Source organism: Haliotis rufescens, unplaced genomic scaffold (genome assembly GCF_023055435.1).
Source record: "Haliotis rufescens isolate VD_foot unplaced genomic scaffold, xgHalRufe1.0.p SCAF_9, whole genome shotgun sequence".
NCBI lineage: Eukaryota > Metazoa > Mollusca > Gastropoda > Lepetellida > Haliotidae > Haliotis > Haliotis rufescens.
The window spans coordinates 11,230,804-11,246,267 of NW_025964383.1; the positions used below are offsets into that span (position 1 = coordinate 11,230,804).

Consider the following 15,464-nt stretch of genomic DNA (forward strand, 5'->3'; position numbering starts at 1 on the left):
CTGCACTTATAAATATAAGTAATCTTGTTGTTAGTTGTTAAGAAATGGTTTTGCTTCCTCAAATAAGTTTGGAAGAAAATAAATATTTAAAGATTGACTGATGCCAAGAGCTTCGAATATGCTTGCACATACCATGCACGTTGATGCAGCGAGTACAGATAACAGACATGTTATCTGTTGGCGAGTCAAAGGTTGCCCTTATTTACAGCGGTATATTTGTTCACAGATATGCCTAACACTCTAGAGTATGCAGCAACACGGAGCTACTGTTGACGAACAGATTACTTCGCCATTGAAGGTGAGTGGAGAATTAAGAGTTAATGCAACATTATGGTTTGTTTACCAAGGCTGAAAAAATTTCGGTTTTCAAAAGATAAAAGACTCCTGTAATCGTTCAAATGATTTAATTTGCCATACTGACTTCAGAAAATGCGTGATTTCATGACAAACATGACCATGCCAAAATGTCAATTTACAAATCAATAGCGTGTGTGTCCAACCTCTGGTTGCGATGCAAGCAACACATCTTCGTCTCATGGAATGGACCACAAAGCCCTATGGGATATCTGTCCATATCTGCTGGAGCATGTTTCGAAGTTCCTGGAGTGTCTGTGGAACACCTGGTTGACGTCGAAGGCGCCGATCCATCTCATCCCACCTGTGCTCGATTGGTGAGAGATCAGGGGAAAGAGCCGTTCAGAGGGTAACATTCACGTCGTGGCCGGGCGTTGTCATGTTGAAAGGTAATGCCTGGACCATGACGACGCAAAAACGGTAGAACAACAGGGCCGATGAACTCGTCGCGGTAGCGCTGTCCATTGAGATTTCCCTCTAAAACTATCAAACGGGTCCTCTGTCTTGCTGTTATCCCACCCCCGAACCCCCGAACCGATCTTCTTCCATGACACAATGATTGACGTAACGTTCACCACGCCGTCGGTATACTCGATTCCGTCCATCGCTGTGGCTGAGGTGAAAACGAGACTCGTCAGTGAATAGAACTTCACAGCGTCCCCACTGCGTGTCCATCCAACGTAGACGCTGTCTGCACCACTGTAGACTTGCTTGGCGGTGGTTTCCTTGAGGAAAGGGGCCCTGCAGCACGGAGTTTACAAACACGTCACAAACACGTACCCTATGACGTATTTTGTGGAATTCTGTTGCAAGATCCCCTGGCGAAACAACCGTTTTATTAAACTGTTCCGATCAGCGTTAGTTTTGATCTTTTTATATCAGACGATAATGCCCACAAATAAACAACCACTACATTTACTTTCACTTTGCCATCGATAAGCCTTTGTGGAAAGTTCTTGTTATAGAAAGATGCATATAAATGTCATACATTTTGATCAGGATCTAATTCAGGGTTCCAATTTAAATTCGGCAATGTATGCATTCACGTAAATTCAAGCAGCTCAACCAATTTAACCACTGAAGATTTATGAACCTGAGTCGTAACGAATTTCTTTTTCCTGTTACCATGATCCGTACTCTGCTACATTTCAACTTCACAGATGTATTGGTGGTTTTGATTTTAATTTCTAGTGTAAACTGTTAATCATTGTGGTCAAACTATCAATCTAGGAACATTGCGTACACAATGCATTCAAAATTATTTCAAATTTATATCATAAACATACCGCATTTGTGATGCCTTTATATACCGGGTTCAGAAATTATTTCGTAAAATTATTTCGGATGTGTAGATATATATCTGGTGGGCGGTACATGCACGACACCTTGAGGGCATACTGTTGATTAACTTGCGTATGGTATTGCCAACCATTCCACCTGAAGCGCTACCCCAAGCTGGGCAACGTTGGCTGGTGCTGGGTCTCTGGCGTACACTCTCTGCTCGAGGATATCTCACAGATACTCTATTTCAACATAGCACCAATACTTTTATACGGGGCTGGAATTTTGGGGTTCAGTGACATAGAACCGAGTCTGGCAGATTCCCATTCAGTCGCTCGCTGTTTTGAAATGCATTTAATCGTGCACACCACTTTTCACATTTAAAACAGGCTTTTATAGGAAATGTGTAAAGTGTAACATCATTGTCAACTTTTTAAACGAGTTCAATCTCTTTGATTTTGTGTTTTTTCGAAAAGTTGCCTTCATTGCCACACCGATATGGAATCAGTTCACTGACTTAATAGAGCATTGCCCGTTTGGTCAGGTTTTCAGCTTTCTTGTCTAGGAATGCCTATAGTATGCAGATGTGTCTTTGAGATTTACATTTGTGTGATCTATTAGTGGTTGACATTTTTAAAAATATACTCAACAACAAAAGTTCCTGTGACACCAATATTTTAGTGTATTATTCAAACAAGTAAAGTTTGATTTTCAATATTGTACTACTTGTATGGAATCAAGTCACAAAAACGCAACTGCTACAGAAAAGCTTGCATTCCATGCAAAGTTGACTTTTATGCAAGCCCCATGCATTTCACTACCCAAGAATGGGTATAAAAACATGTTCGTTAACGGGATTTAATATGCATTATTTAGCATCATGCTGACAACAACCACTCAGAAAAACAACAAAATTACGCAATTATTAAACATTACAAAATGCCACGCCTGTCCGAAAATGAGCGTCTGCGAGCCATTGGTATGCTTGAAGCAGGATCGAGTCAACGTGATGTTGCAAAAAATTTAACGTCCACAGAAACACCATTTGGTGTTTATGGCAACGTTGGCAACAGACGAATGCAGTCAGAGACCATCCTCGGAGTGGAAGTCCACGCCTAACCAATAATCGACAAGACAACTGGATTCGAACAACACACCCACGAAATCAATTCCACCCAGCAACAGTGACTGCAAGAAGCATCCCTGGCTTTCGGCGCATATCTTCACAAACCGTACGTCATCGCCTAAGATGTGCAGGGATTGTCGCCTGAAGACCCACCAGACGTCCCATTTTGACAGGAAACCACCCTCAAGCACGTCTACAGTGGTGCAGACAGCGTCTACGCTGGACGGCCATGTTGTGGGGACCAGTTCTATTCACTGACGAGTCTCGTTTTCACCTCAGCCACAGCGATGGACGGATCCGAGTGTACCGGCGTCGAGGTGAACGTTACGTCAATTATCGTGTCATGGAAGAAGATCGGTTCGGGGGTGGCAGCGTTATGGTATGGGGTGGGATTACAGCAAAACAGGGGACCCGTTTGATAGCGGTAGAGGGAAATCTCAATGGACAGCGCTACCGCGACGAGATCATCGGCCCTGTTGTTCTACCGTTTTTGCGTCGTCATGGTCCAGGCATTACCTTTCAACATGACAACGCCCGGCCTCATATTGCTCGACTTGTTCAGGAGTCTCTTCAACAAAACAACGTGAATGTCATCTCCTGGTCGGCTCGCTCCCCTGATCTCTCACCAATCGAGCACATGTGGGATGAAATGGATCGGCGCCTTCGACGTCAACCAGGTGTTCCACAGACACTCCAGGAACTTCGAAACATGCTCCAGCAGATATGGACAGATATCCCACAGGACGCCTGGTCAATTCCATGAGACGAAGATGTGTTGCTTGCATCGCAACCAGAGGTTGGACACACACGCTATTGCTTTGTAAATTGACATTTTGGCATGGTCATGTTTGTCATGAAATCACGCATTTCTGAAGTCAGTATGACAAATTAAACCATTTCAGCACTTACATGAGTCTTTTTATCTGCCGCAAACTTAAATTGTTTCAGATTTGGTAAAAAACATAACTTTGCATTAAATCTTATTCAATGTCACGGGAACTTTTGTCGTTCAGTATAGTAAAAAAGTTTAATCTTTTGAAAACAAACTTGGTATTTTGCTCTTGGCGAGTCTGCTAACTTCCATCGCTCGGCCAGCACTTTTGTTTCACGTTGCAAATGATGGTAGTGGTCATTGTAACATATGAGATCAGAAACTTCTAGGGTTTAAATTAGAAAACTATGCATTTCTGATTTGCTTCACCCGCCTTGAATAAACCGTTTTTATTCCTAACTCGATGATGATGTGATCCACCCTTCCAACAGAGATGCTAATAACCCAGTGAACACAGGGGGTCCAGGCAACGTTGCATACGTAGGTTACTATTTGGTCACTTTTCAACGCGGGTTCATTTTCAATGTCACACCGGCTTGCCAGGCTATTTAGGCTAGTGACACTATTTGACAAAGATACATATTTTATTAACATTTGAAGGACAGGGATAATATAATGAACTTGTTTAGCATTTTTAGATGTGACGATTTATGAGATGTACGGAATCGTAATGCTATCATAAGTGAAAAAAACATCACTGTTTTTCATTTGGCACTGCAGTGTCTATTTGATATTTCACTTTTTTGGCCACGCGCAATTGGCAGGCCTAATTTGTTATGTTGATGGATTATAATTTCGGCGATAAATACTCATGTGAGATGTTCAGTTATAACAAATTCAAATTGAATTATACTATTTTATTTACATATTAAAAGGTTGAACCAACTGTTACATATGTGAACACTAACGCCGCACTCAGTAGTATGCTAACTAAGTAAGGATAAGAGTTTATGGAAGAACAACTTCTTTATCACAATTAAGAGCGACGTTTCGATGTAGGTTCTAACACTGTTATAAAGCAAGTGATACACAGAATGACTGACTGACTGATATAGGAGATTTAACGTGCGCTTTCCGACTGTAGCGTATTTCGCACACGGGCCTGGCCGGGCCATTTAGTGTATTCCGAAAAGGGTGAAGGCGGTGAGTGCAACCTAAGAGAGGGCTTTTAGGGGTTGCTTATATTGAATTTTTTGAGTAGTGATGACAATCATCGGTGAAGTCAGTGACATAAACCAAGGATGAAGCCAGTAATATAAACAACGGGATTATGGCTGATTGGGGTCTTTGATTAGTTGATGGTACGCCGGGGGTATGTAATAGCCTTGGTCACTGTTGATTGACGGCTGGAGTCTTTTGATGTTGATGGCTTCTTGTAGTTTCTTATCCGTACTTAGTACTCCAACTTCTAAATGCCAACCAAAGAAGTATTCTAGCTGTATAATAACGGTAATAAGTGTGTATTAGATGTTTCCAGTGAAAGTGTGTTGGTCGAAACTCATCAAACATAGTATACTAATGCTGTTCGAAATATGAAATGCGGTATCGTGAGTTACATGTTTTCACAGAGTGTTTTTTCATTGTTGGTTTTGAAAGTTGTTCTACTTGTAAGATTTATGACTCATATTATTGCGTTTACATTAGAGTTATTACTGGTAGCCTTGATACGGGTTTTGTACCCTTTAAGGAAGCAGTAAACTTATGCCAGGGCGCAGTTAAGATCAGAGGGTATAGTTGATGTTCTGGGAGTAATGTCGGAGAATGAAGCTGCTTAGTCACAGTGTCCAGTCTTAAAGCTCTTCTCGTGCATCCTTGTCGCTATGTTAAGGTTACTTAAGAACCATGATGATACTTGCCATGTTTACATATATGCATACAAAGCGTTCTTTAACACTGGTGAAATCAAACTCTACATGACATGTTGTTGATATCGTAAGTAATAACACCGCTGTTAACAGTGCCCCTCACTGGGTGTCTGTACTGCTTTACTCGTGTACAATGATGTTTTATAAGGTTTTATTCACGCACTTCAAATGACATCAGCTCCTGGAAACACCTGAAAAATATGTTGTTATATTCTAATATAACGTATTAAATATTAAACGTTTTAATACTTTTTAAAGACATGTATCAGTTACAATTTTGCTTAAACTAAATCATACTTTGTTCAGAAACCAGCATATGTAGCGTTTCTATTTCGGGGAACATAGTTGACTGTCGTATGTACCTGAAGTGACTCAGGTTTCAACGACGAGGTTTTAACAGTTGTATTCACAAACCGTAAACGTGAACAATATCGTTTTTCGAGTATTAGCTGTGGTCTGTAGTGCACCTTAGACAACGCTCGGCATTAGTTAACAAATTGGTTTCACACACATTCGCCGTCGGCAGAAAATGCCACCTGGTAAGATAAAGATGACTCTCTTCCAGTTGAAATAAGAACTAGTCATGGTGTATTGTTCACGAGGTAGATGGGTGTGTCAAACTAAGATTTAGTAGATGTCTTATGTCATTGTCTGATGTTTATATTGGTCAAGCTGTGTTAAGTTGTGTTGTGTTAGGAAGCTTACTTGGTGTAAACACGACATATACTGCTCACATTAAATATTAACCTGATCTAATGCATTTCAAATCGTTGATGGGGACGCCAAATTTGCAAAGTAGCCGACGAAAGACGTTGATAACAACACATATAGTTCAACTTACTCTACACACATTGATCCCAGTGGCTTAACATATTGGATTTTGAGGCATGGGATTTCAAGTGTTCTAAATGTTACCTACAGCATTTAATTGAGTGTTTATTTCAAGAAATACAGCTACGTGAATGAAGAATTGCATAATATGTTGGTGTTCCCATACAAGTTTGAAGTAATGTATATTATGGAGCATTTCTCTGGGGCGTCCGTATTTTCACCATTTCCCGAATGCCACAAAGCTTCCTATCCTGAACCATTTTGACATTACTACATCTGGTGACAGTAAGAACTTCTGGTTAATTACCTTTAAGCTCAATCTCAGCTTTGAACTGCACAGAGATATTTCATATACAGTTTCGTCAAATGCCGGTCATATTCAATTTCCTTAAAGCTATTTTGGACATCTTCTTCCCACTGCAAGATATTTATAATTTATTTTAGACATTACATGTTTTCAGTATTTAGAAGGAATCGCTGGTGCATGCAGAGAAGGCGCATCTAGGTTTATCTGTGCGATGATGCTCATGACATGTCATCACTGGATTTGGGAAACGGCAAGAACTATAAAGGTAATTCTCATAATTACAGCTGCACTTTTGCCAAAGGCTCAAACAGCTTGAATAGTTGTAACAACACCAGGTGAAACAAATTCGAAATTAACTTTGAACACATACTGTCTGGTGTGATATTTTAATGTGAGACACGGGCAGATGATAAATACTAATTTCAGACCAAGACTAGTGTGGCTGAATGCGATTACAATATTCCGACCAACCAGACAGTATGCAATACGTTTCCGCCAATTTGGATTACATGTTTCACAGTATTTTCAACAGATTACAGCTTTGACTCGGATTCCCCACAGGGACAGTTTAAAAGGGTAACATGTGTAAGCCAGAGTGATTTTAAAATAGTTTACTTTTACATTTACCTTTGCAGATGGATGCCTAAAATGTAAGGTAGTAGAAACATCATACAGTCGTGAATGCAACGTTCCTAATATCATTCTCCTTCACACATTCCGGTCTATCATTTGCTCTGGAAGGAAATCGGGACAACTTTTAGAACAGAAAAAGGAAACACTTGACAGACTTGTGAAGGTAGTCTCAGCTTGGAGGAACAGCGGAGGGGGCCATCTTCTGATTCACGTAGAGGGTCAAATACCCGAGGACAGGTGTCTGGAACAGTTTGATGAGCTCATCACCAGGAGTCTGTCTGATCTCATTGATGACGGAGAGTTATATGTAGACATATACAAACGACAATGGCTCTCTGATATAGACGACTTTTCAGACAAAACTGACTTCATTTTAGTGAACGTGAAGGAAACGAATGGGGTAGCTACTGTTGATTTTAACACGAAGGTGAGGAACGATATTGAAAACATATCAATAAGTTCTACAAGGCTGGCTAACTGCATGATCGAGAGACGGAAAACAATAGACTCACCCAAGACAAAAGGTTTATGTAAGAATATTCAACAACTCCATGAAAGCAGGAATATTGAGATCAAAGGTCTCCATGTTGACAAACTGAAGAATCAAGTAGCAAAGAAAATTTCAAGAAGTCCGTCAGATTTCGCAGATTACATATGGCATCATCTTAAACTTAAAGACAACGTGACCTCTATGTCCAAGGTTGAGGGAGGCGGATCATACTATGTTGGGATAACTGAGAATACTCTGGACATTGAGAATTACAGAACCAAATTTCCTAACATTGACGGGTTTTGCACGAAATTTAAAGAGTCTGAGATCATCAAAGCCATCAAAGCTAAATTAGAAAGTGACACAATAGCCTTACGAAAAGGCACATTCTGTAGTGCCCCTGATGATTTGATTGACGTGCGGTTACATCCAATTCCTGGAATTGAAAGACGTGTTCTGGAGGTAGCTGTACGGTATTATGATGGCATTGTCTTCAATGACAAGGATGGACCAAGGGCGTATGAAGTAAAGGACAACGCTATACATCGGATGGACAGAGCAACATGGCTAGATCGTTTTAAAGCCACAGAGATTTAATTTCATATCCATTCAATATGGAAGAACAGTTCAATATGGAAGAACAGTTCAATATGGAAGGACAGTTAAACTTGCCCGGCAAAACAAATGACAGTGACGAGAGTGATGACTCCAGTGTGTCCAGCAGATACAGCTCAGAAGGCGATATTCCATTACCAACCTATGATGACTTCTCTGACTCGGATGACTCAGTAACAGGATTAAAGACTTCTGGTGAGGCTTTTTGTATTTAATATGTTCTATACCTTTTACATCACTTTCATCTCTGTATAATCTGACAGTGAATCGTTGGCTTTTACCACTTTCAGGTTGTATGCTCCCGTCAAACATTGTCTCTACGGCTGAACAAAGAAATATAGTAAGGACACTATCCGATGAGTCGAGGCAGTCATGTACGTAACAATAAATGTTTTGTTTCTTAATGGTATGCATCTTGTTTGATACCATTAAAGGAAATGTTCATATGCACAGTTTATTTTGAATCCTAGCATATTACGCATGAAGACTTCATTATTTTGCCCTAAGATTAGAAACACGTCCATTTCTTCACTTATCACCAACCTAAAAGGGAATACCGTTTTATTGTTCATCACTATAAGCATCTGTTAAACTTTATGAGCATTTATTTCAATAGTAAAACACTATATGAAACGTTTGGCTAAAATCTAGAACACGAACGTTTATTCAAATTAGGTATTCAAATGTTCCTTACTTCCTAACTGTTATGGTGGCTGGCGTAGGGAGAGCATTTGTAACTTAGTTGACTATAAAAATTATGTACAATAAATGTTGCAATGGTTGTTTCAGTCTTCGGAATCTTCCCGGCCAGCATTGAGGACATTCTCACGAAACAGTATGCCCACATCGTAAAGAGGTTGAGAGAGCTGCTGGACAGAGAGTGCTCAGTCATCATCGCAGGAGGCAGCTTGCGAAAGATTATAGACCCCTCCTGGGAGGGGCGGGTCCCCGCGTCTCTCCTGTGTGATGTGTGTGTGTTCTCCCCTACACGGCCTGTCTTGGTGCTGACTTTCACATCTAGGGATGAGGTCAACCAGAAGAACATTCCATACAACACCCAGTTGGCGAGGTTGATCATACAACATGTAAAGAAAGATACGAAGCTTGATTTCAATGTTGTGCATGGCACTGTCGACAACATTTCATGTCAGGAGAAACATGGTCTTCTGACAAAGCTGGCCCAACGTCAGAAATTAGCCAAAAGCATATTTTTCCCTAACGAACTGCACATGGATAAAGACAAATGTACATCCGTTATAAAGTCTCTCCTGAAATATCTGTCTGACGACACTGAGATAGAGAGACTACCACCAACCGCGGAAGATGAAGAACATGTGACAACCATATACAAGCAAGATGTATGTACCAATTTCAGGGCAAATGAGAGAAAAAAAATTGGTATATACATTGTATCCTTTATGAATTATACAGTGTTCCTGGAATTTACGCAATATATCTGGTCGTCACAAGCACACATTTGTTTAGTCTGCTTGTCAATTTACATGGTAGCGAAATGCATTCAGATTAACCCTCACAGCGACAAAATTACATGTATCTTAAAACCGGGAAAACCCACAAACCCACAGAGGTCTATGAGCACAGGCATGGAAAATGATATGCCTTCTGTCCTCGGTAAATTGCGTCATTTATGACTCCAATGTTGCCCACGCTTGCAAAATTACTTGACATGCTGATTTTCGGTAGGTCAGATGATCAATAAATAATGATAATAGTTATCCCAGTAATAATTAATAATCACTGTAAATAGTACTTACCTGACCCTATTTATCCGTCAGTGGCCCAACCGTTTTTATCCATTAGCTTTATCCTGCCAAGAAACATACCCACTACATGATAAATATAGTAACATATAGTAAATATTGTATTGTGAAATAAGCACTGAAATATGTGATGCATGAAAGTCTAATCATAGCATACGAGTATTTTCATTGTTTTGTGTTTGATTTTGGGCGATACTTAGTGTGTTTGCTGTGCAGTAGAACCTATCTATTTATTACATATTTGGGATTAAAACACATACATAAGAAGTGAAACAAGCATATGTCACCTTGTGTTCAATGCTACATTCAAACGTGACTTCATTAGCGCTGGAGTAGAATAGATCTTCAGCAACCCATGCTTGCCGTAAAAGGTGACTATGCTTGTCGTAAAAGGCGACCAACGGGATCGGGTGGTCAGGCTCGCTGACTTGGTTGATACATGTCATCTATTCCAATTGCGTGGATCGATGCTCATGATATCAATCACTGGATTGTCTGTCCAGACTCGATTATTTACAGACCGCGGTCATATAGCTGGAATATTGCTGAGTGCGGCGTTAAACAAAAAAACAACCAATCAACCAACCAATCATGCTGTCAATCACTGGATTTTCTGGTCCAGACTCGATTTTTTTATAGACCGCCGTCATATAACTGGAATATTGCTGAGTGCGGCGTTTAACAACAAACCAACCAACCAAAAGGTTGTTTGCTTATAATTACAATCAGATTTAGTTTCCTTATGAAATACAAAATATTTTGTCCCTCATCACCCCACGCTTCCTACATGAATTTTTATTTATTTCAAGGCAATTGATGAACAGTTACATACAGTGGAGGAAGATGATGAACCCAAAATCAGCAAAGTCAATCAAGATGACAAAGTGGACGTATCACAACTGATATATCGTCACCAGTGTTTGAAGGACAGAGAAGAATTATTCCCGCAGCTTCCAGTTGATAGACCAAGCAAAGCATCTGGTAAATATGAGATATTGAGCATATGTAAACTCTCAGTATAAGGTCGTGCATCTGAATATTTTATTCCTACATTTTCTTTTTTCCCCGATTGACTCCTGGTACCTCCAATGGTAAACGTGAAACGTAGATACAGCCAATGCCAAGATTTCATTAAAAAAAAAGTCTACACTAATTAAACACTACGTAAAGCCTTAAACATATAAATCAGATAGCACGTTGCCTTATTCTGGCGTTCATAGCTTTCACAGATGACTATGATCGGTCATTTTGTCAGTTAAGGTTTAGGATGAACTGCCGCGCTTCACGTCTCCGTATCTGCTGAAGAAAAGTGTAGCGTGCGGATATATACATTCATCATAAAAAGATATGCAAGTACCAGGTTTTTCCCTGGTGAGAAAACCCGATGTCTCGAGACGAGAAGTGTGGGTCCAACTATACAGTTTCACGATAGAGGCAATGGACTGTGAAAGTCACAGATCAGTCAAGTGTTGATACTAATCTAGGTTAAGACAGTACTTTATTATTCCGCCGCAACTCTTATTCTCAGCAGAAACATAACTTGATAATTACAGACAGACAGACGGACAATTTATTCAATAAAAGGCCATGGGCCCAAAATACATACATATGCAGGAATACATAAAACCTGCGCAAAATGACATATTTACAAACTGGGAAAATTAACATTATTTAATTTTTAAATTTTTAAAATTTATTTTTTACTTATTCGCAGTGGATTATTTCCTATTTACCCTAAGTTGATAAGTGAGTGAGTGAGTATGGTTTTACGCCGCTTTTAGCAATATTCCAGCAATATCACGGCGGGGGACACCAGAAATGGGCTTCACACATTGTACCCATGTCGGGAATCGAACCCGGGTCTTCAGCCTAAGTTGATGAGCTTTGGTAAGGAAAATAGATATTTTATATAAGCTACCATATATATATGCATCTGAGGAAATAATAGAGATAAAGTTATGCTGAAGGTTAGAGGTAATATATTTATCTAAAAGTGCATTACAAAGGGAACTGTAGGATTCACAAATTATTAATACATGATATTCATTTTCAATAAAGTACTTATTTTTAGATAGGCAGATAGGGCAGAGTCTTTCTTCATATGGTGTGGCATGGTATTTTCCAGTATTTTATGCTATTGGAAAGTTACTGCATCTGAAGCGGGATAAAATCCTTTTTAAGTGAGATGAAAGTGGTGAATTTAAGTAATATTCAATATTTAGTAGCGATTTAAAATGTTTATAGGAATAAGAGTCAGATAAACTGTTCACATTTGCTGCAAGTTGTCAAATAGTCTCTGTTTAAACATGGAAATAAAAACATTTTTATCCCCAACTTCTTGTGCTATCCATGCATATCCAAATCCAAATCTAAATAAAATATTTTTAATGCGTGTGGCCCAGGTGGTGCGACCTGAATTATCCAGAACAGCTAGCATCTTGTAACACTGATATGGTAGTCTCTCCGAGCTCAGTTGTATCAGCCTGCACCAGTACTTCAAAGCTCTTGTCATATATGTAAGCTGAAAGGAGCTCTACCACACTCACCAAGCACCATCACATTACATGTATTTCTTTGCACTTTAAGAACTGATTTGCACAACTTAACTTGAATATCCTCAATGATTTTGCTGTAATTAACACCCCAGATTTCAGAGCCATAGGACCGTATAGGGGTTACAAAACTATCAATAATTTTGAATTCATCTTTGCATGGAATATCACCAAGTTTCTTCTGACATCTATTTATGGCAAACACAGCTTTGGAACTCTGTGCAGCTAAACATGTTTGAGCCTGGGTCCACACAAGTTTGGGGGTGAACATAATTCCTAAATATCTGTAAAGTGGAACAACATCAATGCTTTCACCATTATATGACCACTTTTCATAACTTAGGGAACAACCATTTCTAAATTCCATTACTTTTGTCTTCTTCAGATTGACTTTCATATCAGTTTGTAAACAGAATAAATGTAGAGCATCAATTTTTCATGTGTAGTTGAACTGCTGAATATGATACAGATGAAACATCATCTGCAAACATCAGAAACATTTTTAAAATCTTGTGATATAAAAACACCTTCTCCTCCGCAGTCTTCAAGTTGAATTAAAAGCTTGTTTATGAATATTATAAATAGTTGTGAACTCAAAATACAGCCCTGCCGGGTGCCAATATTACATTTAAAATAATCAGTTAGTCCAGTTGAAGCCCTTACACAAGCACACAGACTTGAATACATTGATAAAATTATATTGAACAGTTTACCCTTAATCCAAACATCATGTTGGCTTTTCAGTAGATTATCATGTCTTATAGTTTCAAATGCCTTTGAAAAGTCAACAAAGAGGCAGTAAAATCTCCCCTTTCTTCTCGCTGCATATTTTTTAGTCATTGCCTGCAGACTAAAACTATTGTCAATAGTTGAATAATTGGACCTAAATCCTGCTTGCAGTTCATCAATTATGTTATTTTTCTCACAACAATTCTTAAGTCTCCAGTTTATGATAGAGGTAAATATTTTACACAAGTTATAAATCAAGGATATTCCCCTGTAGTTGTTTACATCATGCTTGTCTCCGGATTTAAAAAGAGGGCAAATGATACTTCTATTCCAAGCATTTGGAAACACACCATTGTCAAGTATTTCATTAAAGAGAGCAGTCAATGTAGGTAAAATTATATTTTTCGTATTCTTGAAATATGCAGAGACAATACCATCAGGTCCTGGTGAATTATTATTTGCAAGCTTTTGGATATGTTGTTCAGTTTCTTGATTTGTTATAGGTTGATAAAATTCTTCATGTGCCGGGGTATCATGTTACATGATTATCTGTGTCCATTGGTGGAGGTAAGATGGGTTTATTTTCTGAGTGGAGGAGGGAAGAAAAGTGCTTCATCCATTCATCAGTTCTAATTCCAACTAGCATTTGTGATTGTCTCCCTTGCTTTAACAATTTCCAGAATGATTTAGGATTATCTCTTGATTCAATTAGTTTTTGTTGCTGTTGATTTTGATAAGATTGTCTTTTAAGTGCAAAGGTTTTCTTGAATTTAGATCGCAACTCCCTGAACACATTAATATCTAAACAATAGTCTCTATGTCCTCTCATGGCACGGTATTTTTCATTCTTTAAGTTTTCAAGTTCACTGTCCCACCAAGGTGGTTGACTGATCTGTCTAGATTTATTATGGGTTGAAGGAAAACAGTAAAGTCTCTTGTTTATAGATGCTGCTTCTTGGTAGACATTCACAAGTCGACATAGTGCAGTATTAACATCTGTTGAAATTATCTGTTCAATTTCATCTTTGAGGAGGTGATACAAGTCTTTAAACTTGGATTTAAAGACATCTCTATTATCTTCCTTCCATGGGTATTTGTACCAGGGATTAACTTCAAGTTCACTAAGCAGAGAATCATCATTGTTCTTGTTGACTTGTACATTACTGCAATCATTATGAGCAAAATTAAACCTGCAAAACAATGGGAAGTGATTTGACTCATCTCGCTCACCTACTCCAAAGTCAGATATACATGAAATGAGGCTAGGGGAAGCTATCATATAGTCAACAGTACTGGCACCATTGTGTGTAATGCATGTATATTCACCTTGCTTGTCTCTGTGACATCTTCCATTCAATATATGTATACTGAATAATTTGCACAATTCAACAAGTCTCTTACCAAAATTGTTGCAGTTGTCAGAATCTTTATTGTTCCTTCGTACTTCAAAGCTGTCAGTTGGGTAATCATCAATATCCTTTTGGATAAAGTCAATGTTATTTTCAGGTATGTAATCAAGGAAGGTTTTGGTCCTAGCATTCAAATCACCAGCAAGAAAGAGTTCCTTTTCTGGGTGACCATGTACAATCTCTGTCAAATAGACCCTCAATACTGACATACTATCTCTATCTTTATCCTCATAGATAGGAGAGTTCTCAGGTAATAGATATGTCAGAATCAAGATTGTATCCTTGTCAATACCTAATCTTGATGTGTCAAATAAGAAAACTACTGTATTTTCAAAATGTTCATATATCCTTGATAAATATCAATCAATGACCAACGATTCTCCAATAAAAATTGTCACACCACCACTGTATCTACCAAACTTCTTAGTTTTTACCCGAACACTGTTATATGATCGAAACCGGAGAGGAATGTTCTAAAGTCATTTACACTAAGAGCAAAAGGTTCATACATGTCAATAAATTACAAGTTTATATCGATATGATGATGTCAGCAAGTGTGCCATCAACCTGGACGAGTAATAACCATGCGTAGTTTTCACTAACTACTAGCATTTGATTTATCTATACAAATCGGACATTGTTAGTTTAACCTTTCAGAA

At 38.8% G+C, this 15,464-nt stretch overlaps 1 protein-coding gene across 2 annotated transcripts in view; it reads left to right on the forward strand.

Moving 5' to 3' along the window:
* The first annotated feature begins 226 nt into the window (after positions 1–226).
* Positions 227–15,464, forward strand: part of LOC124125004 — a 76,274-nt gene continuing 61,036 nt past the window's right edge. For both annotated transcript variants that reach the window (XM_048390892.1, XM_048390891.1), the window contains exons 1-6: positions 227–298; positions 6,751–6,861; positions 7,232–8,529; positions 8,625–8,708; positions 9,124–9,692; positions 10,925–11,096. In XM_048390892.1, the coding sequence (XP_048246849.1) occupies positions 8,334–8,529; positions 8,625–8,708; positions 9,124–9,692; positions 10,925–11,096 (1,021 nt within the window). In that variant the 5' untranslated portion in view covers positions 227–298; positions 6,751–6,861; positions 7,232–8,333. The remainder of the gene's footprint in view (positions 299–6,750; positions 6,862–7,231; positions 8,530–8,624; positions 8,709–9,123; positions 9,693–10,924; positions 11,097–15,464) is intronic.